The 22,138-nt window shown below is 42.5% G+C and overlaps 1 protein-coding gene across 8 annotated transcripts in view; it reads right to left on the bottom strand.

Moving 5' to 3' along the window:
* KIT (KIT proto-oncogene, receptor tyrosine kinase) overlaps window positions 1–22,138 on the bottom strand; it is an 83,924-nt gene that overhangs the window by 46,314 nt on the left and 15,472 nt on the right. For 4 of the 8 annotated variants that reach the window (XM_036895210.2, XM_036895214.2, XM_036895213.2 and 1 more), the window contains exons 2-3: window positions 3,716–3,985; window positions 843–1,124 (exon numbers count right to left, since the gene is read on the bottom strand). In XM_036895210.2, coding sequence (XP_036751105.1) covers window positions 843–1,124; window positions 3,716–3,985 — 552 coding nt within the window. Of the gene's footprint in view, window positions 1–842; window positions 1,125–3,715; window positions 4,068–22,138 lie in introns of those variants that run through there. The other 4 variants (XM_036895207.2, XM_036895209.2, XM_036895208.2 and 1 more) reach the window with 1 other exon arrangement.

Here is a 22,138-nt window from a genome sequence, read left to right as displayed (position 1 = left end):
AAAGATAGGAATGTCTACTTTAGATAATAATGGTCCAGGAAAATGCTATTTCAGAACCGGCAGAAGCCCTAACATAGCAAAGTGGCTTTAATCTTGCCTCACACAACCTTGACTGGTTTCATGAAGATGTGACCTACAACTAATTACATGATTTTAACCAAACAGGCTTCTTTCCTATGTGCTTTAAAAATAGTATCTTGCTTGTTTCTAAAAACCCCAGGTTTTAATCACTGAACTTTCTGTAATTTCAATGAGCATACTTTTTCAAAAGCCTTAATAAAAACTGCTCAATAGCTGAATGTCAGCTACTCTTGAATTAGATGATCTATCAAATACAAAATTTGGATTATCTTCCAGCTACCAAAATATTTAATATAATGCCACAAAAAGAGGTCCATAGTCAGTCAGTTGGTTCTTCCCCCCCCTTAGACTGTGAACAGTTTGAGAATGCATTAAAATTAAAGAGTGGAAGAGATAGTCAGTTCATATACCAATAGTAAATCAAGGAGTGATAATCTGTATGTTAATCTTTTCAAACAGTGTAAAGCTCCCCCAAGGGGTTTCTCTTAGAAGGAACACTTCATGCAATTGTTAAACTTTGGGGTGTCCTGAGGTCCAAATGCCAACATATGGACAGAACTAGTGGAGGTCATGGCTGGTCATGTGGGGTTTGGCCTGTGAAATTAAGAACTCACAAAAAGTTCACATTATTTGGAAGCCAGGGGAACTGATAAAGAGCCAGCTACCCTATATATACCAAGATAGACCAGCAAGAAGCAAGAAGTCTTCTTTTGATCAACAGATTCTCTGACTCACAAAAGAAAGTAAGAAAGGGGCCCTACCTGCCCTCACTTTCAGGGTGAATTTCTTCGACAGCACTGACTTGCCATCACGCCTTGCAGAGCAGTGCAAGCAGAGCCGATGATATTCACGCTTCACGTTTCTGATGGTGATGCCGGCCTTGGGATCAGTGACAAACGTCAAGTCCTTGGGAAGAGGTTTCCCTTCACACCCCGTGAGGGAGTAATTGGTCACCTCTGGGTCTGTCAGAGGACAGCGGACCAGCGTATCATTGCCTTCCTTCCCATACAAGGGTGGGTCAGTGAGGAACAGCTTTGCAGGATCTACAGCACATCAGAAATAGGCAGTTTGAATGGCCGGTCACTGGCACTGAAAACATTTTTAAAAGATCTAAAACGTTGCCTTTCATAATAACAACCCCTAGTAGCCTAAATGGCTCCTTTGCAAACAAAACTAGAATTTATCCAAGTAATACTAACAGGCAAGAGCTAATATTTATTATGAGAGTTTCCACATGTCAGGCATAAAGCTTGGACCATTACACACTTTATTTAAAACATTTATCATTTATCTTCTTCAAAACATCCCTATATGATGGACACTATCATCACCATTTTATAGATGAAGAAACTGAAGTCTCAAAAAATGACTCTCCTAAAATGACATCGCCAGAAATGGCTGAGCAGAACTGAAAACCCCAGTCTGATTGGTAGCCACAACATGAGCTCTTGAAACTCTGAGAGTATTTTATAACAATGGTACTCTTCTTCCTACAACAGGTAATACTCCAAGTAGCATGGGCCAAGAATAAGCTAGTCTGATGGTGCCAGGCCAGGCGTTCTTCCTCCTACCCCTGTGTATGGGCCCCTTTGCAGAGTTTCTAGTCTCCAGGATCTTTCAGCTTCTGAATAGAATCTTGAAAACTATCTGTGGGTCACCCAGTACAAATAACATGTGGGCCTTCCTCTATTTGTGCTCCTTGAAACTTACGTATAAATGTAAACTTCTGAAAATCAAAGAAATTCCTATGCACAAAGGGAGTGTAAGAGTTTCAAGAACATTGTGGCATATGGTTTATGGTCCAAACCAGGACACTTGTGAGTCAAAGCAGTATTGTTAATTATATCTGCACACGAGGCATGGACTGGAAAAGCCTCAGGCAGACTGGGACCTCGTAGAAGCGAAGACAAGCCTCATCCCGCACACACACTATCCTGCCACCCCTACTGTGGAAAGATCATACAGATATACTGTTGGGCCAGCAGAGTACATTCATAATGTCTTGGAGATGTCCTTTCCATCTAGAAATCAGGTATTCCACAAAATCAATTTGACACCATTTAAAGATACTTAACATTTCACTTTGACCAATTCTGAAAAAGAGCTTTCCAAAATGAGTTATGCCCCTCCCAGCCTTACTAATTTGTCCTGCAAATAAATTACCTTCATGATGGCTGAACTATGGTCTGAGGCCATAACTGGTTATTTTCCCACCTACTCTTTCTCAGTTGTTTGAGTCTAGCTCCCACAATGCCCAGTTTCCTCCACTGCTAGAACATAAATTGCTTAAGTATCCAAGCATCTTACATCAGTAGTAGTTAAGTCTATAGTTCTAAGTTATTGAAGATGAATTCCCCAGTGAGCTCTGTGAGACTGATTTAGCTAATTCAGCAGTTCTCCCCATTTACTCAGTTGTCCACTCACCCTACTGATAAACACAATGATATTTCATTACCACCTAAAAATTATAAATAGAGTACTTTCCTGAACGTCAAGGAACAGCACACAGGTTGGGTCAACAATGATGGAACGATACCAGAGGCTAAGCTCTGACTTATTAATGTGTATTTCTTTTTCAGCTACCTGCCTAGGAAAGAATAATGTATAAACTAGGAAGAGGCAGAATCAATTTCCTAACAACCTTCTTTAGGGCAAACATGTGAGCCAATTTTATCAACCCCTGATAGAGTTGGAACTTGCACATTTCTGCCTCCTGAACAACAATTATCCGGAAGACAGAGTTGGTCATCTCATCCGTATGTTGTAGTGAGGAACTGAGACTCTCTAGGTTGCTCAGATCTACAATCTAGAATAAATTTATTCACTATCCTTTGACAATACCATGGATGCGGCCTGCTCTGGCCTGTTACAATTATACAAACCCAGGAGTAATGCTCGGACTGCTTCTCCTCTGAAACCCAAGTCGGTCTCTTAACCTTTAAGTACTGGGCTTTTTATACCAACAAAAAGATACTCCTCCTCATTACCCCATGAAGCCCCTCAATGACAAACATCCTCTTGATAAGGATGTTCAAAGCACAAACACAGATGAACCACTGAATTCATCATAGGGAATGGGATACAGAAATCCAACTATGTTTTTCCTTTGTTTCTAAGAGGTCACAATTTTTTTAATCAATCAACTGACATCTACTAAGAACCTAGGAAGGCCATGGGGTACTTGGCTAACTGAGTTATTTTTCTGGAATTTACTCCCTAAAAGGGAGTCAATTCCTTTGAAGTGCAGGCCTATTTAGGCCTCTAGAGGCCTTTGGTTTCCTGAAGTGTTTTTACTTAGTGAGAGTATCTAGCATCTCAAGGCATTAAAATGCCACTTTCCCAAAGGGCATAATTTACTCTCAGGGTTTACGCACAGCACCAGGACAAATGGGCTAACCATCCTTTGATCTCCTTAGGAAGAGGATCACAGCCTTGCAGACCTTCATCCACAGTCACACCAAAGCTATTGTGTACCAGAAGATGAGGGAAGCTAACAGAGAAAAATTTATTTTAGGCTTTCTAGACCCAGCCAGTAATATTTTCTCTATGGCTCAGCCATCTGTATGTCATAGATAATTAAGAACAGGATATTAAGGTCTCTAAAGCACAGCATTAAAGAAAGTCAAGCATTTACCTCTAACAAACACGTAAATGGAACTGCCTACGCCGCCTTCATTGATGCATGTGTAATTGCCTGTATTGGTGGCCTCTGCTTCCTCCATGATCCATTCCCTGCGTGTGTTCTCACTCAGTTGACCCAGGATCTCAAAAGTCCATTTGACAAATCCTGGATCAGTGCATAACAGCCTAATCTGGTCGCCAACACTGACTATTAACTCTGATTTTGCCGGATGGATGGATGGTGGAGACAGTTCCCCTGGACTCACAGATGGTTGAGAAGAGCCTGCCAAGAAAAATGAGAATTGTGTTGAGTATGATCTTTTTCCTTGGCGAAATAAAGCATTTCTTCCAATATTGATTTCCATCTTCTGTGTACTCTACAATAAAAATAGGACAAAGCTGTCCTGCTATTTATGGTTAGAACGAGTTCTGTTTAAAGTTTCTTAAGTTCATCTAGAAAATTAAATTATTTTCTGCAACCCTCAATTAATCCTGAGGGGCATACTTGGTATGCAAGCCAAGACTTGCTGGATGCCATGAACTTCTCTGGGTTAAACATACAACTGGGTCAAGTTTCCATCCTGAATATGGTCAATCACAATGGTACTGACATGCTGTCACACAGCTTAAAAACAGCAAAAACAATATCTCACACTATAAAAATTATGGTCCTGTCTTCTTTTGGCAAAATGTACATGACCATGACATAGCTTGGCTTTTTCTTAAAGCCTTGTGAATTCAGTTATTTCTATGCAATTCTCCTTATATGGTGATTTCATCAAAAGGGCAACTATTTGAGTTTCAAACAATGAGGCAAAAAATAAAAGTCCCATTTTAAAGATCAGACCATGAGGCATTTCATAGTACATTCTGGGTTGCAGCCTGATCAACCTAATGCCTATAGAGGTTTGTCAGATAGGAAACCAGTGTAAAGATGCAAACTTCAGACTCTGAATAAACAACCTGAACCTTAGAAAAATCACTAGAAAAATCACAGCAGCCAATTTACTCACTCACTCATTCATATATGTGTTGCATGAATGCAAAGGTATGTTCATTAATTATGATATGCAAAGCATCATGCTAGCTGCTGGGAAAAGCCCTGTAAGTGTGACACATGGTCCTTACACACTCCAGAGCTTAAAGAACTTACTGCTCATGTATCGGAATAAGTGAAACAGAGCTACAAGAACACTGAACTTTAAGAAAAGGAAGAGGTGGGCTGGACCTGCACAATATCATAAGAGGTGAAAGAGAAGACAGACATACACCACCAAGAGATACTGTGTAGAGGGTCTAGAGGTTTTTCAGTAGAAAACTGACATGAACAGAGACACCAGAGGTCAACAAGGTCAAGGAAATCAGTGAAATGCTCTGGTCCTCAGGTAGGCAGAAACAACAAGAACCTACAGCAAGGATTTGAGACTAAAGAAGAAGATGCACTATACTGTCAGAAGAGGAAAACATTAAGGATTATAGGTCATAGTGTAATGAAAAATATAAAAGGTTAACTCACATACGACCTGGGAGAGAGAGATGGAAGAAAACGGCTCTGGACGAGGTGGGTTTGGGCAACAGGATAACAGGACTCCCTGGGGGGCTTTCAATCACTTCTGCAGGATCATGGGGGGAATGGCTCAGACGCATGGGGTTTGTGCCACCTCCACACACACTGGAGACTAGAAATGACCTGAGTTCTGGAAGAGGAGTAAAAACCAGGCCAGGTGAAGAAAGGGGTAGGTGGGAGGCAAAGGCAGCAAGAGCAAGTAAGCTGAACCAGGGAACTCTCCACAAGCACTGGGTGGATGGGGTGGGGAGAGACATGATCAGAAAGGCGTTGGCATGGCCTTGGCAAGAGCCCTGCTCCCAGGGGCTACCTGGGTGGTAGAGGGACTTCTCACCTAACAACCTGGAAACCATATGGTGGAGGAGGAGCCGTTATGTGTGAAGTTAAGACAGGATCAGATAATCGAGGAAAAGGGCTTATGGGGGAAAATGGAACACACAGAGTGCCAGTCTTAGAGAGCTCTTCTACCTCAGAGGCTCTAGGAAACATTCAAGAGAGACTTACACATACACACACAGCCACCACCAGAAAGGAAGAAGAGAAGCTAAGAGGGGAGGATGGCAGAACATCAGAAGGTTTCCAAGAGAAGGTAGGTGGGTCCTGGGGCTGACCCTGAGCAAGATCAAAGGGAGTGAACAAAAGCCCCTAAATGTGGTTAGAAAGAGACCACAGGAAATCCCAGAGTACAATTTCAATTAAGTGGGAATTTCTGTTTGCTCCAAAGTTGGAGGCAGCAAGCGTAGGCCTCTCCTTGGAGAGCTATGGCAGGAGAAGGCCGAGTAATGGATTGATGTCAAATAAGGAGAAAGTTTAGCAAGGCAAAAGTCCATTAAAGAAAACAGGAAACCTGTTGGCATCGAAGACAAAGGAAGGAGGTTTGTGGGGAGGGATGGGCCCAAGATGTTCTGAAGAAGGGCTGAACCTATCTCCTGCAGGAGGTGGAGCTGACTAGTCTCAATTCCAGTTTGTTATCCAAGTATTTCATCTGGGTAACTTTTACCCTAGCATCAACTGTAGCTCCATGAGGTCATGCAAAGGAGGCCCCACAGCAGAAGACACTCAAGAAGCTTGGTGCACATAGGAAATGGCAAAGCCAATTATCACCATCAAATGTTGCTCAGCACCGACAGTATAGGAAGGGCTGTAGTCAAGACTGTCTGTGCCCACTGGGCTCAGCATCCAAATGGAGCAGCCAGAGAATGGAAACAGAGTGCTTGGGATTATTTTGAAAGGGAGTTAAATAATGAAAATGGGCACAGCAATAAATGGTGATACTATTATTTCAATTATTTATGCCCTTTAAGAAGGAAGTAGATCCAAGTGAACATGAGTGATGTCGATCGTTAATTCAATCCAAAAATTCTTAACAAATTTATATTGCAATATATTTCAAGTAATTCAGTTTTCTCCTGAGAAGATCTAAGGGGAATATGTAGATATTACAATTCAGTAGAATAAATATTTGTGACTTCCACGAGACCTACTGTGCCAATATAGGTAAGGCCTAGCTGTGTGACCTAAGTCAGGCCCCTCAACCTCTCTGTGTCCAAGTTTCCATATCTGGAAAATGATGATAAAAATGCCTTCACCTCAGAGTTCTCACGGGACTCCAATGTGGTAAACACATGCAAGGAGCTTAACACAGGATTGGGTAGTTTTTAATAAATGCTAGTTATTATAGTGAAGCTGTAAAGCAGACTAGGGAAGCACTTGGCTCTTGAGTTAAGACTGGAGATTTGCATCCTGCCTCTGCCACTTATCAAGTGTGTAATCCTTAGGCAAGTAACTAATCAACTCTGCCCCAGTTTCCTCATTTCTAAAGGGGGCTCAGTAACAGCCCCTACCTCATAACACTGTTATGTAGAACACTCAGAACTGGGCTTGGACACACAGAAAACACTTAATAAATAGTAGACACAATTATTCTAAAAACAGAACCACTTATCACTCTTCCAGTCAATCCTGAGTTACTCACTTCCTACAGATGTGAAAGGTTCCATCATTTCCCAAACAGGACCTTGCCTGACTTCTCCCTCCTTGGCAGCAAATCCTCGCAATCCCTCCTTCAAACCTCTGCCACACATCCTTGTGTGCCTTTCCATTTCTGCTGCCCGATCCCAGCCTAGCCATTTACCACCTCTCAGAGAGATAACATCCCTCCCTAAAGGACCTCCATGCAGCCAGCCTCTGCTCACTCCATGCCCATCTCACCAAACCTCAGGACCCTGAGATCCATTAGCCTCAAACACCTCCTTCATCACAATCCTGCTCTAGGCCTCAGAAACCCTAACAGAGGCAGCAGCAGCTAACACTGACATTGTGTACACTTAGCAAGCCCTTCTATAGGATTGACTTCCAGCTGTCTCCTATGGACCTACCACTCCAGTAAGACAGATCCTTAGGATCCTAAGGATACTACACAAACATTCTTCATTCCTCACTATGCCCACCTACCTGCTTCTGTTCCCAGGACACACCATCTATTCACCTTCTTGTCCTGTGGAAAGCCCAGTCTTCATGAATGTGGTTCCCTAAGCCTTCAGGTCAGTCACCCGTCCCACTAAATCCCTCCAACATGGCCAGTCCATCACCCGCTTGGCTTGTACTGAGGATGCTTGATAGTGGTCTACTTCTAGACCTGCCTGCTCTACCTATCCAGGGTCTTAGAGCCCTCAGAGTAAGGGTCCTAAATTGTACTTTTTCCCCTAGCACAGGCATAAAAGCATTCCCTTCAATCACTGAACATAATGAAAGACTGAAGGAATGACAGGTTCCTAAACACCCAGCCCCTATAACAAATGTCAATGGTCCACTGACCTATCTGCAAAAGATGGCGCATGTCCATCCTGCTGCTCCACTCAGAAAAGGGAATGATTTAATTCATCCACTAAAACTACTGAGGATCTTCCGACAAAGAAAAAGGAGACTGCAAATTGGAAATCATTCGTTTCTGCTTTACTTCCAGAGTTTCAAAAAAGAAAACTTTAAAATAATTACCACAGGAAGCATTCAGGGCTTTATTTTTCAAAACAAATTATATGTTCAACCCTCAAACTCACACAATAAAATGAAAAGAGCACATACTACAGCAGGACTGTGGTTATTATTTACTCTTTTTTCCAAAGCACCTTGAATGCTATAACATTCTTACAATAAAAAAAGACTAGAGATTCACGTTAAAAGGTGTACATGTGTATGTGTATATATATATAAATATATGCACTACCTTTATTATATCTAAAATTCAATACCAGTAAGGTATTCCAACTGAGCTTTGAAATTGCTGTGAAACTACACATTATGAAATGTGGTACATAGTGAGTGCTCAACATGTTTGTTGAGTTGGGTTTTAGCTACATTAGGATTCTTTCCATTAGAAAATATACTTCCCTAATTATGTTTGGGTAAGGCTAATATTAAGAGCTGTTCTGTTTTCTGTTCCTTAAATACACGTTAATTAATGAGCTAAAAATAAAAAAGATAGGTGTCAAAACCCACCTTTCTGGGAACCAACTACTATAGCGAGTGATGGCTGTGGGCTAGGAAATCCAGGAACTATTCAGCAAGTATCTATCCCAGGTACCATGCTGAGTGCTGAACCTGGAAGACAGTCCTTGCTTTCAAAGAGCATAAATAAGGGACAATGAGAGGGGCACTTAGAAACACTCAACAAAGCAGTATTTTAATGGTAGTTCAAGATAAACGCCAGAATATCCTCATGAATATGTATGAAATCCAACCACACCTGAAAGAATTGGAAACAGAGATGCAAACAGATACTTGTACAACCACGTTTACAGCAGCATTATTCACAACAGCCGAAAGGTAGAAACAACCTGTGTCCACTGCCAGATGAATGGATAAACAAAATGTGGTATGGACACACAATGGAATATTAGCCATAAAAATGAAATTCTGACACAGGCTACAACATGGATGAACTTGGAAAACATTATGCCAAGTGACATAAGCCAGATACAAAGGGATAAATATTATATGATTCCACTTATATAGGTGAGATAACATAGGACAAATTCAGAGACAGAAAGTAGAAACAGAAATTAACAAAGGTTAAAGGGGAAGGAGGAATGGACAGCTATTGTTTAATGGGTACAGAGTTTCTGTTTTGGGATGATAAAAATGAAAAGAGTTCTGGAAATGGATAGTGGTGATGGTATGGTTGTACAACATTGTGAATGTACTTAATGGCACTGAATTGGACACTTAAAAATGGTACATTTTCTATTGTATGTATTCTACCACAATGAGAACATTAAATTTAAAAATCAACAATTTTTCAAGGCCCAGGTGAACCCTCAAACTTTCTCAGCTATACTGACTCCATCTCATCTGACCACTCCAAACTCCAAGTGTTCCCTTGTAAGCCCCTCAACTTTGCTTTAAACCATGTCATTTTAGAAAAATTAATTTTGTCGGTGTTTTTATTTGTTCCACACATTGTGCTTGAGGGTATAAACAGCATCTTTGCCTCCCTCTCTCTGCTCGCCTCATATACTAAGTAGGCATTTGGAGTAGAAGCTCCTTTAACTCTCTGGGCTGAACAGCCTGTAAGTTTTAAACCATGATGACACTGCCCAAGAGACTGACTGCTCAAGGCTTATGGGTTCTTCTTTCTGACCTCTTTGCTTTTCTTCTCACACCATCTGAGTCATGTGGCTTTGTCCTCAAATCTGTTTATGGAAGTTGAACTTGACATTCTGGTATAACAATTAAGTACATGTTTGTGTTGGAAGAGAGCTGTCGATCCTTAGATAACTAAGAAACATTACATAAGTGTGGCTCAACTAAAAAGACCACTGCTGAATTAAAAATGGGACAACAAAAGACCAGGAGAGGGTCTCCAATTCACAAATGCAGGAATTCTGCATTCCAGGTGTTTCACAAGCCCCACACATAAGGAAACTGAAATTTGAAATTGCAGACCTTGCATTTGGGGTGTGGTGAGGACCGCAGCTCAAAACTCCCCTGAGAACTTCCATCAGTCAACTCAAACTCAAAGTCACCAAATCGCAAAGAAAAGATCTTGCTTCTCCATCAAAGAGAATGCAGCTGTCCATCTTTCTTTTCTTAAGTGAAAATTAAATATTCAAGGTATATCTGTATTTTTTTGTGATCCGTCCATTAAAAGCCTAACTGAGAGTCCAGACTGGGCTTCTACTGGAGAGGCTCTCAATGACCTGAGTAAGTGGGAGCGACTTGCTTGAGCACAGAGTGCTCCCCAGTCACCTGCAGTGGTTGGACCATGCCAACCGTTACTGCGATCTGGAGTCTCCATAACCCTCCGGAGGTCTTTATACCCTCCACAGATGTCTAAAGCTGCAGAGACTGGATTTATAGCTATGGTTAAAAGTAAGGAAGTAATTTTAAAACCTTTTCTCCTTTGAACACAAATATAAGGAACCAGGTAAAATAATGGCAGGGAAGAAAGCCCACATAGAAAGGCCTCCTCTAGTTTTGGGGAAGTTGAGTTGGAATAGCTGTGACTAAGGCAAAAGCTCAAAGCTTCATGGAAGTTCAACTACTCTTTGGTTCATGCACTGTTTAACCACAATTCATCATAAAAAAAGCTAATGATTTGTATATCTTACTGCTTCTGACATACTTTTCTCTCCCTGTAGGAATAAACTGGATAAAAACAAAAATGGAAGGATCCTAGTAATGGCCCACAACACCCATGAGGCTTTAAAACAAGTTGATGATACTGGAAATAGACTAAAGGGAGGGGGAGGGAGATTATGAGCTCAGTGAAAACCACCAGGTCTTAAACACTGCTCCTGCCCAGGGTCAGGGAGCCTGCGAACCCAGTCGAGATCATGCACACACGCTGAAGGACGCCATGTACTACAGGACCGAATGGGGCCCCATTTTACTGGCCACACTTCCATAACTATTAAAATAAAGTCTTTAATTTCAACACGCATTTATTGCATAATTATTGCTACAGTAATGGACTAGATGCTGATGAGGAACTCAGCCTCATGTAGGAGACAAATCCAATGCAAATGAAATAAAAATACAGAAACAAACATGTTCCAGGACTCCAAGGGAGTAGCTATTACTCGGCCTAAAAGGACCCTGAAAAACTCCAGGGGGAAGGGCCAGAGAGCCAACCCAGGCAGACCGTGTGTCTGTACATATCTGTATTTGTGTGTGTGGTCAAGGACGGGGAAGGCAAAGGCAAAGTTCTCAGACTATAAGGAGGCGTGTGGTGGTGATTCCGGAGAAGCTAGTCCTGTAAGGACCCCATGCCTACCTCTCCAAACTGAGTGCTCAGAATCTAAAGCAAGATCTACATCCATCTCTAGTTTCAAGTCTCACAAAGCACAAAGAATACAGAAGGTGCTTGATGAGTGCACATGAATGACCATCATCGGAAATGTGGAGGCTCGGGATAGGGGGAGGCAATCGGGACGCCACCCTACAAACAGTGCTGCTCTGATCTGGGGTGCTTGTCAACGAGTCTTCTAGAAGGTCAATTCTGCTTGGTGACAAATAATTTTAAACACTGTTTTGTGCTATACAGTTGAGCCTTAAACAGTTGGGTATTAGGGGCACCGTCCCTCCAAGGAGTTGAAAATCCACATAAAACTTCTCACTCCCCCAAGACTTAACTACTAATAGGCTACCATGGACCAGAAGCCTTACTGATAATATAAACAGTTGAACAACACATATTTTGTATGTTAAATATATTATATACTATTCTTACAATAAACTAGAGAAAATAAAAATTTTTTCAAGTTGTCGCAAATCTCCAATTTACCAATATAGTTATTGAAAAATATCCACATATAAGTGGACTCGCACAGTTCAAACCTGTGTTACTCAAGAGTCAACTATATTATGTATTATAAAATAGAAAGCAAAATAAAATGCATTTTCCAGGGGGAAAAGCATGAGCTTTCAAATAAATTGAACTACCATACAACTACATACTCCCAAACACACCTCCCAAATCCCTAATACTGCCAATCTTAAACAGCATGGAAATCATGGACAACTTTAAAACAGTCCTAAAGAGTCTCATGATTCTGATTCAGCTAAAATTCCTATCTCCAAGGTCTGAAAAAGCAATTCGTTGGTACAATGAAAATTTGTACTTAACTTATAAAAATGAAAAGAAATTTTCTACCTGTATATGCTAGGTCTCTGTACTACATTAGGCACAGGACATTTAGTGATTATACAAATCTGTTTCAATATTTGGCACAGTTTATGGTTTCGAGCAATAACCATATACCATTGTAAAGTGATCAGCCTCTGGAGAGTCAGTTTAAAATCACAAAATAACAAAGACTAAGCTGCAGCACAGTTTCACAAAGCAGCTCCTTAGGTATATGCAGTTCAGTGTTGGTTTAAAGATTATGAACTAATTGACAGAAGGGAACTGAAGGACAGAGAAATAAAAGTGGGATGTTACTCATTAGTGGCAAAGAAAGATGGATCAGTAACAACAGAAGCACTTCTGAAACCCGTCTTCATTGATGAAATGGTAATGAGCTCCTACCATTTGGCCTGGGTGGGGCTGGGACTGGAATACAGAGCTGGGGCTCAGAGCCCAGCGGGGAAGACAGGCTCACTTAATTACTGAACGATGAAGCAAGTGCAGACAAAAAGGGAAACAAGAGCGGGTGGGCAAGAAGAGGGGTCAGAAAAGGATTCCTAGAGTCAAATTAAAGAAAGGATATGGCCTGGCTACGCTGCAGAGGAGAGAGGTCTATTAGCTGGGGGAGGGTGGGAGGCACAAGAGCAAATATTACAGCAAGGGTGAGGCGTGTGCTTAGGAGTCACAGTATCATTCAGAATTGCTGCAGCACAGAGGTTTGAGGCCAGGGAAAGACTGGGCAGGACCCCTTAGGCCCTCCTTTAAAGGGGAGAGCTTGCCCTCATGGCTACTGGTGTAACTGGGGGACCCCTCTGGGAGCAGTGAAGGATAGTACTAACAAGACAGGACTAAACAAGGGCAGCTAAGAGTGACTAGATGCAGACAAGAGCTGCTGAGAGCAGAAGCCAGAGGTGGTGGAGACAGAGAAGAGAGTAAGGGGGCCTGGGGACAGACTGGATCTGAGCATTAAAGAAACGAGGAGGAGGAGAGGACACCCAGGTTTTGGCTTAGGTGATGGGGAGATGCAGCACCAAAAGACTGGAGGAGGCAAAACAGATTTCGAGGCATGTGAACCAGCAGGTGACAGCAGGAATGTTCTGGAAATTGGGGGGGAGGGGAAGTACAGGGAAGGTCAGGGTCACAGACATACTACTATACCCATCAGCATACAGGGTGGTTACGGGTGGTAACAGGGATGTCCATATCATCCAGGGAAGGAGTGGGGAGTAAAGAATAAAGGGGCCAAGAAGGAAATGAAAGGCCCAAGGTGGCTGGGGTAGGGAAGAGATGGCAATGACTTGGCTGGTAACGGACTGAGAACCAGGAAATTCTGGACCAGATGTGGCAGATGGCCTTCTAGATGAATGCTAGAATCTCAAAGGACATGACAGCAGGTGGGAGAGCAGAAACTGACAGAGAACCAGCTCCCAAATCTTCCGCACACAGGACTGTCACTGGCAGTAGTGAAGAGGGATACTCGTTTAACGTACATCACTAATTCCCAACCCTGCACATTAGAATCGCCTATGTCCCAGCCCTATCCCACACCAGACTCTCCCACAGTAGCGCAGACATGGGATGCGGGAGGAGAGGCACCTTGACTGCATGTGCTGCTGGGGGGCGACAGCCTAGGCCCAGTCTGGGGCAGGAGAAAGGGGGAAACGGGAGAACTCTTAGTGTCAGTGAACCCAGGAGGCAGTGGCTAATTAAATGGAAGACACACACACTCCCAGAGAACTCAGATGAAGACTTGGGGGACAAGTATCCACAGAGGCAGGTGGCCAAGGAGGACAACAAAGAAGAAACGGGAGGCAGAGACAGAGACAGAAATGACTAGCAAAGAAGGCTGCTAAGCGTACCTGCCAATGGCTCCTAGGCTGTGGCTGCCTGACCTCAGGGGCTGGTGCATGTGGCCAAAAGGCACACATAAGCCCATCTGGGGCTCAAAGGCACCAAAGGCAGGGCAAAAACACGATTTTCAAGACCTTCTTTCTTTGGACCTAGTCTTTTCAGGATAATATCAGTGGCAGAGGAGCTAGTCCATGGGTCTCATTCCCCATGGACATCCAAGCAGGAGTGGGTGGTTCACCAGGCTCTCTGGTGCTAGAAAGGGATGTTCCACCACAAACCAGGATGCCCTTTTCTGGGAAGGCACAGCCCAGCCTGGCCACTCCCACCCCACCTTCCCACCCACCTGACTTTCTGTGGGCTTTCAGCCTGAGTGGTGAGTGGGTGGCACCTGTGGTTTGGACCCTTCCTGCCTCTGCTACTGAGAGCAGTTTCCTCCTGAGGGCCAAGTCAGTCCTCTATTTTCTGCTTTAACTACATGGACAAACCTAGGGCTAAAAAAATCACCTGAGCCCGTCACACCTTTCCTGCAGCATTTGCATTGTCTGTTTTTCTGGAGGCTATTGTAATCCCCGGCAAACCAGGCAGGCCTCGGTCTCTGCTCTGAAGCATTTTATTGCAGGTCCCTCAACATGGCCCTACAGGAGTTCCACTGTAGTTGAACCCTCAACTCCTTCCTTCCATGATCACTGATTCACAAGCATGCCCTCTGGTGGCAAGAGAAGAAGCCCTCGGGCTGCTTTTGCTTTTTGAAAAGCACACCCAACATCAAGGAGACAGTTACACATTCTCTGAGCTTCCAGGGAAACGTCTAGGAGGGCCCGTCAGCAAAGATTCAAGCTTCCAGTAAATGCCTTTTGAAGATATGACATCTGTCAAAACTTTTCTCAGGTTGGAGGAGACAAGCAAAGTATTAATTGTTTGGTATCTGCTAAGATACTTAATGTTTGTATGTTTTAGATAAAACATGTAACCTATATTTGCTCTTGAGCAGTTAGTGAAGGATGTGAAGAAAAACAACCTCTTTGTTTGTAATGGTGGGGACATACAGCAGTTCTGGATTCTAAATCTTGGGCAAGTGACTTAGGTTCTCTAGGCCTCAGTTTTCTCATCTGAAAAACTATAAAGAGGCCATCAAGAGCTCTAAGATTCTAGGATCTGTAACCAAGTACTCAGGTGATATGAGGGTCAAGATAAGGAAACCCCATTTTAGAGATCTGTCACAAGAATGAATAGCAATTGGTGGGAATGTAAACTAGTTCAACTATTGTGGAAAGCAGTATGTAGGTTCCTCAAAAGACTAAAAATAGAAATACCATTTGACCCGGTAATTCCACTCCTAGGAATTTACCCAAAGAAAAGAAGTTCTCATATTCAAAAAGACATATGCACCCTTATATTTACTGGAGCACTATTTACAATAGAAAAGATATGGAAGCAACCTAAGTGTCCATCAGTAAATGAATGGACAAAGAAGATATGATACATATACACAATGGAATACTATCCAGTCATAAGAAAGAAACAAATCCTACCATTTGCAACAACATGGATGGAGTTAGATGATATTTTGCTCAGTGAAATAAGTCAGGCAGAGAAAGACAAGTGCCAAATGATTTCCCTTATTTGTGGCGTATAATGAAGCAAAACTGAAGGAACAAAACAACAGAAGACAGATTCCAAGAAGGGACTAGTGGTTACAAAGGGGGAGGGGTGGGGGAAGAGGATTGAGGGGTATTATGATTAGTACACATGGTGTAGGGGGAGTTATGGGGAAGACAGTGTAGCACAGAGAAGACAAGTAGGGACTCTGTAGCATCTTACTACATTGATGGACAGTGACTGCAATGGGGCATGGGGGGGGCTCGATTATAAGGGTGAATGTAGTAACCACATTGTTTTTCTTGTGAAACCTTCATAAGAGTGTATATCAATGATACCTTAATAAAAAAAATAGCAGTGACTCATGATGGAAATAATACAACTAATAACCTACTTTGTTTTGAAACTACTGTTTGAACACAGAATAGTAAAAGGACCTAAACATGGAATTTGATTTCTGGATCTTACTTATTATTAAGTGAACAATAAGCTGGTGATGTTTGTATCATTCAAGTCTGAAGGAAAGACCCTTCTCAGCTTATTTTGCAGATTTTCTTCTAGATATGCAAACATCACCAGCAGCAAGGCTTTCCTAGGGCTATTTTTTGTTATTTCCTACTCTCTCATCCTAAGAAAAATACAACCCAATGTTTGAGGAAGCAGGACTTCCCCTTTTGATCTCAGACAAACATAGTACAGAGAGGAAGCCTTTCTCCGCCTTCATCAAGTCAGTCTTTGGGGAGTCAGATAAGGTCTGGATTTGACAAGCACAATATATTAGGATCCATCCCTGCAGCAGAAAAGAGGAACTTTCTCATTTCCAGTGGGTTTTTCCCAATCGCCCAGCACAGCTCCCATGTTAAGTGTGTAGATTTCCGCGTTTTGAGTTCTGAAAAGCACTTACAGAAATCTCACCCAGATAAGAAGTACTATGGATTTGAATACAATAAACACCCAAACAAGACCCTCACCATCTGCACGGTTTGGGTGGGGAGGGGTGACGCTCTGGACTTCTTTCAACATTAACTTCCTTAATTTAAAGAATGACTGCAGAACAAAGGAGAAGGGCCTAGGGCAAGGAGAGCACAGGAGGGTCAGCCACCCAGTCAAACGCCAGCCTCACCCTGAGACCCGCACAGGTGCTAAGGAAGAGCCCTGTGTGCTGGTGGTTCACCTCCTCCAGGCAGACCCTCCTGGCTGCACGCTCCAGGGACAGGGCGTTAGAGCCCTGTCATGAGATTCTGCAGAAGGACCTCTAGGGTATAAACTGCCTTCATATCAACGCTGTCCTGGGTGCATGTGGTGGCAGAAGGCTCCAATACTAACTGATCACCAGACCATTTCCTCCTACCAGGAAACTGAGAATTCCTCAAAATACCAATTCCCAGGCTCTGGAGGGGAAATGAGGTTGTGCTAGCAGCAAATGAAAACTTAAAAAAAAAAAAGACTTCATAAACTCTACTTCTAATTATATCACGCTTAATTCTAATAACATCAAATTAAATACTATTAAGTAGGGGGCATTTTAAAAAAATTTACTATTGCAAAATATACATAACAAAATTACCATTTTAACCATTTTTAATTATACAGCTGAGTGGAATGAAGTCCATTCAGTGTTGTGCACCCATCACCACCACCCATCTCCAGGACTTTTTCATCATCCCAAAGTAAGACTGTGTACCTATTCATCAGCAACTCCCCATTCCGTCACCACCCCTAGCCCCCAACCACCTTCTACTTTCTGTCTCTGTTAATTGGACTTCTCAAGAAACTTCATACAAGTTGTCCTTTCATGTATCACTTATTTAACTCCATATGATATCTCCAAGGTTCATCCATGTGGTAGCATGTGTCAGAATTTCATTCCTTTCTAAGGATGAATAATATTTCATTGTGTGCTTATACCACACTTGTTTATTTATCCATCCTGACATTTAGGTTGCTTTCTTGGGGCATTTTTTAAAGTCTGTCTTTAAATGAGATCTACATTTTTGAAAGGCCTCTCTCATTTTCTAACTCTGAAAAATGCTAGGAATTATTCTTGGCTTAAATAGATATTTAGGCTAATTTTCACCATAATAGGTAAATCAATACATTTTACTAGTGAATATATTCTAAAGCCTGCCTTTTATGGACCTGCCAGATAAAGGACCATTGTGCCTTCTCCTCCATCCTATACACAGAACAGACGGAACGTATTTTTTCCTTCTGTTTTCACTTTCAAAATGTCATTTTACAGCCACAGGACTGGTTTACACCAAAGGAAGTAAAAACAAAAGTATTAATTTAAAAAAAAAAAAAAAAAACAAGAAGGAGGAGGAGGAGGAGGAATTTTATCTCACGCAGTTGCCAGAGAAAAGGTTACCAGCATTGATAACTGTCTTGCAAACAGACTTGAATTAGTGGGGGCAAAACAGTTTAGCTGCAGATCTGGATAACAAGCTGAGGCAAATCCCCACTCTCCCTTCTTCTCACAGAACAGGTGGAAACATAGAGGGAGTCTCTTTGTATTGCCTTTGCATTACCTTGTCAGAAAAGAAGTTCTGTTTTTTAGGTACTGGAGAGAACCAATTTCCAGGAAGGTGACGGATGGGGTTTTAGGATCTTGGTTTAATGTAAAGGATTCAGACTAAGGTTGAGACCAAAAGTGAGAAGCGTGTCCCTCCTTGGAGGAAGGCCCCACCCTAGACGAAGGGGGGAGGCCACATTGGAGTGGAGGGCAGAAGAAGGAACTCATTCTAGGCAGCCTCAATGTTCTCATAAAATACAAGGCAAAGTCTCCTTCAGAGGGGTCTTTAGGGGGCATGTTAGCAAGTTACTCTCAATTGGTTCAGAAGAAGTAATTGTATATATACACATAGCCAAAGCAAATGGGTGAAATATTAACAATTGTTGGTTCTGGGTGAAGGGTGTCCTGGAGTTTGTGCTAATCTTCCAACTTTTGTAAGGTTATTCAGAAATATTTTAAAGTCTGGAAGTGAGTCGAGAGTGGAGATGAAATGAAGGTGTTTCTCTGAGCTTCCATGAGCAAGTGAAGCAATAGGAATATGATGAAAAAAGGGTGGGTTTTAGAGTCAGACTCATGGATCCCAATCCAAGCTTTGTGAGATGCTGGAGAAAGTACTTGATCTCTCCAGACTCAGTTTTGATGTCTATAAACTGGGGATAAAATATTTCTGAATTTTTATGTCATCTCTAAATCCTGTGTGTACTTTGCATTCAATAAATGGCCCTGTTACTACTACTTGCTGTAATTATTGTGCTTGACAGCAACAAAGGAGGACAAGAGAGGACTACAGGAAGCATTAGAGCCATGCTGGGCTTCTGAATGGGCAGGAAGGCAGGGGATGTGGCTGAGCTACAGTCATGAGGGAAAATGGTACCTGATAAAGAACATAGGCACCCAAACACAGGATTATAGCTATTCACACTATCAATACTCCTGGCCAGCTTAGCAGATGACAGCTATTCTGATTTTAGCTATTTCTGAGAAATTGTGTTTGTGGTTTTTGTTCCAAAATGTACCGTGTTTATTACACTCACTTAAGCTAACAGGAGTTTACAATAGGTACAAGAGAATACACTGAGCTTCCCATGTAAAAAAAAAACAAACACAACCACCAACTAATTTAGAAATAGCAGGTTATCGGTTCCTCTATTAAAAGCAAGATTCCCACAGCATGTCAGCATCTTTAATCCCCTATCTTTAAAAAAAAGTTTGAGCCCTCACTCTCAACATATGTATTTTTATAAGTTACACACATGTGTGCTATTAGCAATCTTTCTATTTAATATTAGCCAGGCTTAGTTTCTTATTTGAGACAAATGCCCCACCTTGAAGCATTAGAGCATTTGTCTCTGGGAGGCAAATCCCATGCTTTTACCTTCTAGGATAGGAATGAAAAACCCTAGCTTTATCCAGGCCAAGATAAACTGACTAAAATAAGGCAAAGGAGTGCATCTCTGTGGATGGAAGAAATTTGATGCCCAACTTCAACTCCCATAAGCAAAGCAGGCAACTCTTCTTGGGAGCCCTGAGGGGACAGGGGGCAACAATTATTTCCCTAAAAACTTCCCAGGTGCCACCTTTACCACTCCTGCTGCTGGCTTCTGGCCTGGGTGTATGAACATCTCCAACATCAGAGGGTTTCTCTCCTTTCCCATATCCACGGAAGAGTAATATTCAAGAACTTCTCTCGGAGGTCCCATAGGTCAGAACCCAAATTAGAACCAAGTTATGAGATTCTGCTGCCACTGTGCAAGGGACTCGCCTTTTAGTCGTAACTAGATAGTGGAGGCAATTGCTCCCATAAATAAAATACCATAAATAAATATCATTAGGTGATACCTCTATCAGAACTGCATAACCAGCCCACATGTCCCAGGGATAAAGATGGGATGCCCCCCACCACACCATTCACTCAGTTACTTATCTAAAAATATTTACTGAATACTGGCTGTGTGCTGGGCCCTTGGGCAGCAGCAAACAAGGTAAGGTCTCTCCCTCAATGGAATATATATTTCAGTCTGCTTGTGAACAATAAACCAATAATTATGTAATTACAATGCAATAAGTGTGAAAAAGTACACTGTAGGATGAGAGCTGGCCTGACCTACCCCGGGGGTCCAAAGGATTGGAAAGGAAACATGGGAGCTGGGATCTGTGCACTAGGAGCCAAGGGATAAATGTGGGACTCCTGGCAGTGGGCAGGGGGGTGGCTCCTGGGGAGGCCGCAGCTCGAAGGAGCTGGGCACCTTTAAGGAGGGAAGAAATCACGGAGAGCAAAGGACGAGGCAGGTACTGTGTACACAATGCAGATCAAAAGGAGGTGAGGGAGGCCTTGCATGGGATCTACATGGAGAGACTGTATCTAAGAGCACTGGGAAGTCTTCAAAAGGTTTAAATCACAGAGGGACATGATCATATTTGTCCTGTTAAAATACCACCTCTAGAAGGGCCTTCCCATCTCCTCACCCCCGTCACAGGCACAAGTTCTGAAGGCCCCTTGCAGTCTCTATCAAGGCACTGTCCAGAGGTACTGCAATTGTCTATTTTCCTGTCTGGACCAACCGAAACTCCTATCTATCTTTTTAGTGTAACACAAGGAGAACTGAGAATTGCCGTGGTCTGACATTCAAGAGGCCACACAGGCTTTAACTTCTTAATTATCACAGCCCAACACTGTGACAAAGCCCAGTAATTTTTGCCCTCCAGACAAGCAGTTCTCAAACTTTAGTCTGTACCAGAATCACCTGGAGAACTTGGTTAAAATGGATTGCTGGGCCCTGCTCCCAGAGTTTCCAGTTTCAATAGGTCAGGGGTGGGGGGTGGGGGGGAGAATGCACTTCCCAAGTCCCAGGTAATGCTGCCCTGCAGGTCCAGGACCCCACCTGGAGAACCAGTTACTCCCTTCCCCTTCAACAGTCAGCTACCAGAAGAAAACCGTGGCATTAGTGCAGCAAAAAAATATTACCAGGATCTGTGTCTTGGAACTCAAAGCAAACCTGCAAAAGCAGATTTTCTTGAGTGAGCAAATCTGCCTAGCTTTTACACCTAGAAATCGGCCTCGCACTGGGTCCCCCTGACAAGCTTTGGCAGACACTCGGGCACAGATTTCTCGAATCCCCAAGCTTTAAAAGTGGGAAATGTTGCAGAATTCACCACTCACAGCTACAGGACTCCAGAATAGTGACACTGGGTGGCAAATACAACTTCTGTAACACATCAGACCTCAATCTGGTGCACTACATCTGAGAACCCAGAGCCCATGTCCACAGCCCACTCTATTTCAGTGAGGGCCTCCTAGCACCCAACTTGCAGTGGGTGAGAAACTGCAAACAGCACAGGCTTCTCCTTAGACTGTATGTGTTCTTGAACACAGCCCTATCAAATACCAGACATTTCGTGGTGAGCAGATGCCATTCACCAATTTCTAAACTGCTAATCAGATAATTGCTGCAATAGTTAATTCTTCAGTCATACTACATTTGAATAAACAAAATAAAACATAATTAGACCAAAGCAATCATATTGGTCTAAAAGCACACTAATGGACAAAATTAGCTCATTCAAATTTGTTGCAACATTCATCAGAACACTTGCTGGTCAATTTGCTTAATGAGTGCTCACGTTTGCCTTTATTCTTCTTGGGTGACTTTCACTTAGAGCAATACATTAAGCCTGATATCATTTTGCAAAGAATTTTTAATGACCAAGCTCTGTGTTTGAAATGATTTCTTCTCAATCTCTTTGCAGAAAACAAGAGGAAATATCTGAAAATGATCTCACT

The sequence above is a fragment of the Manis pentadactyla genome, chromosome 5 (assembly GCF_030020395.1).
Source record: "Manis pentadactyla isolate mManPen7 chromosome 5, mManPen7.hap1, whole genome shotgun sequence".
Taxonomy (NCBI): Eukaryota; Metazoa; Chordata; class Mammalia; order Pholidota; family Manidae; genus Manis; species Manis pentadactyla.
Note: the sequence above shows the minus strand (reverse complement) of the source record. Positions and strands in the feature narration are given on the sequence as shown.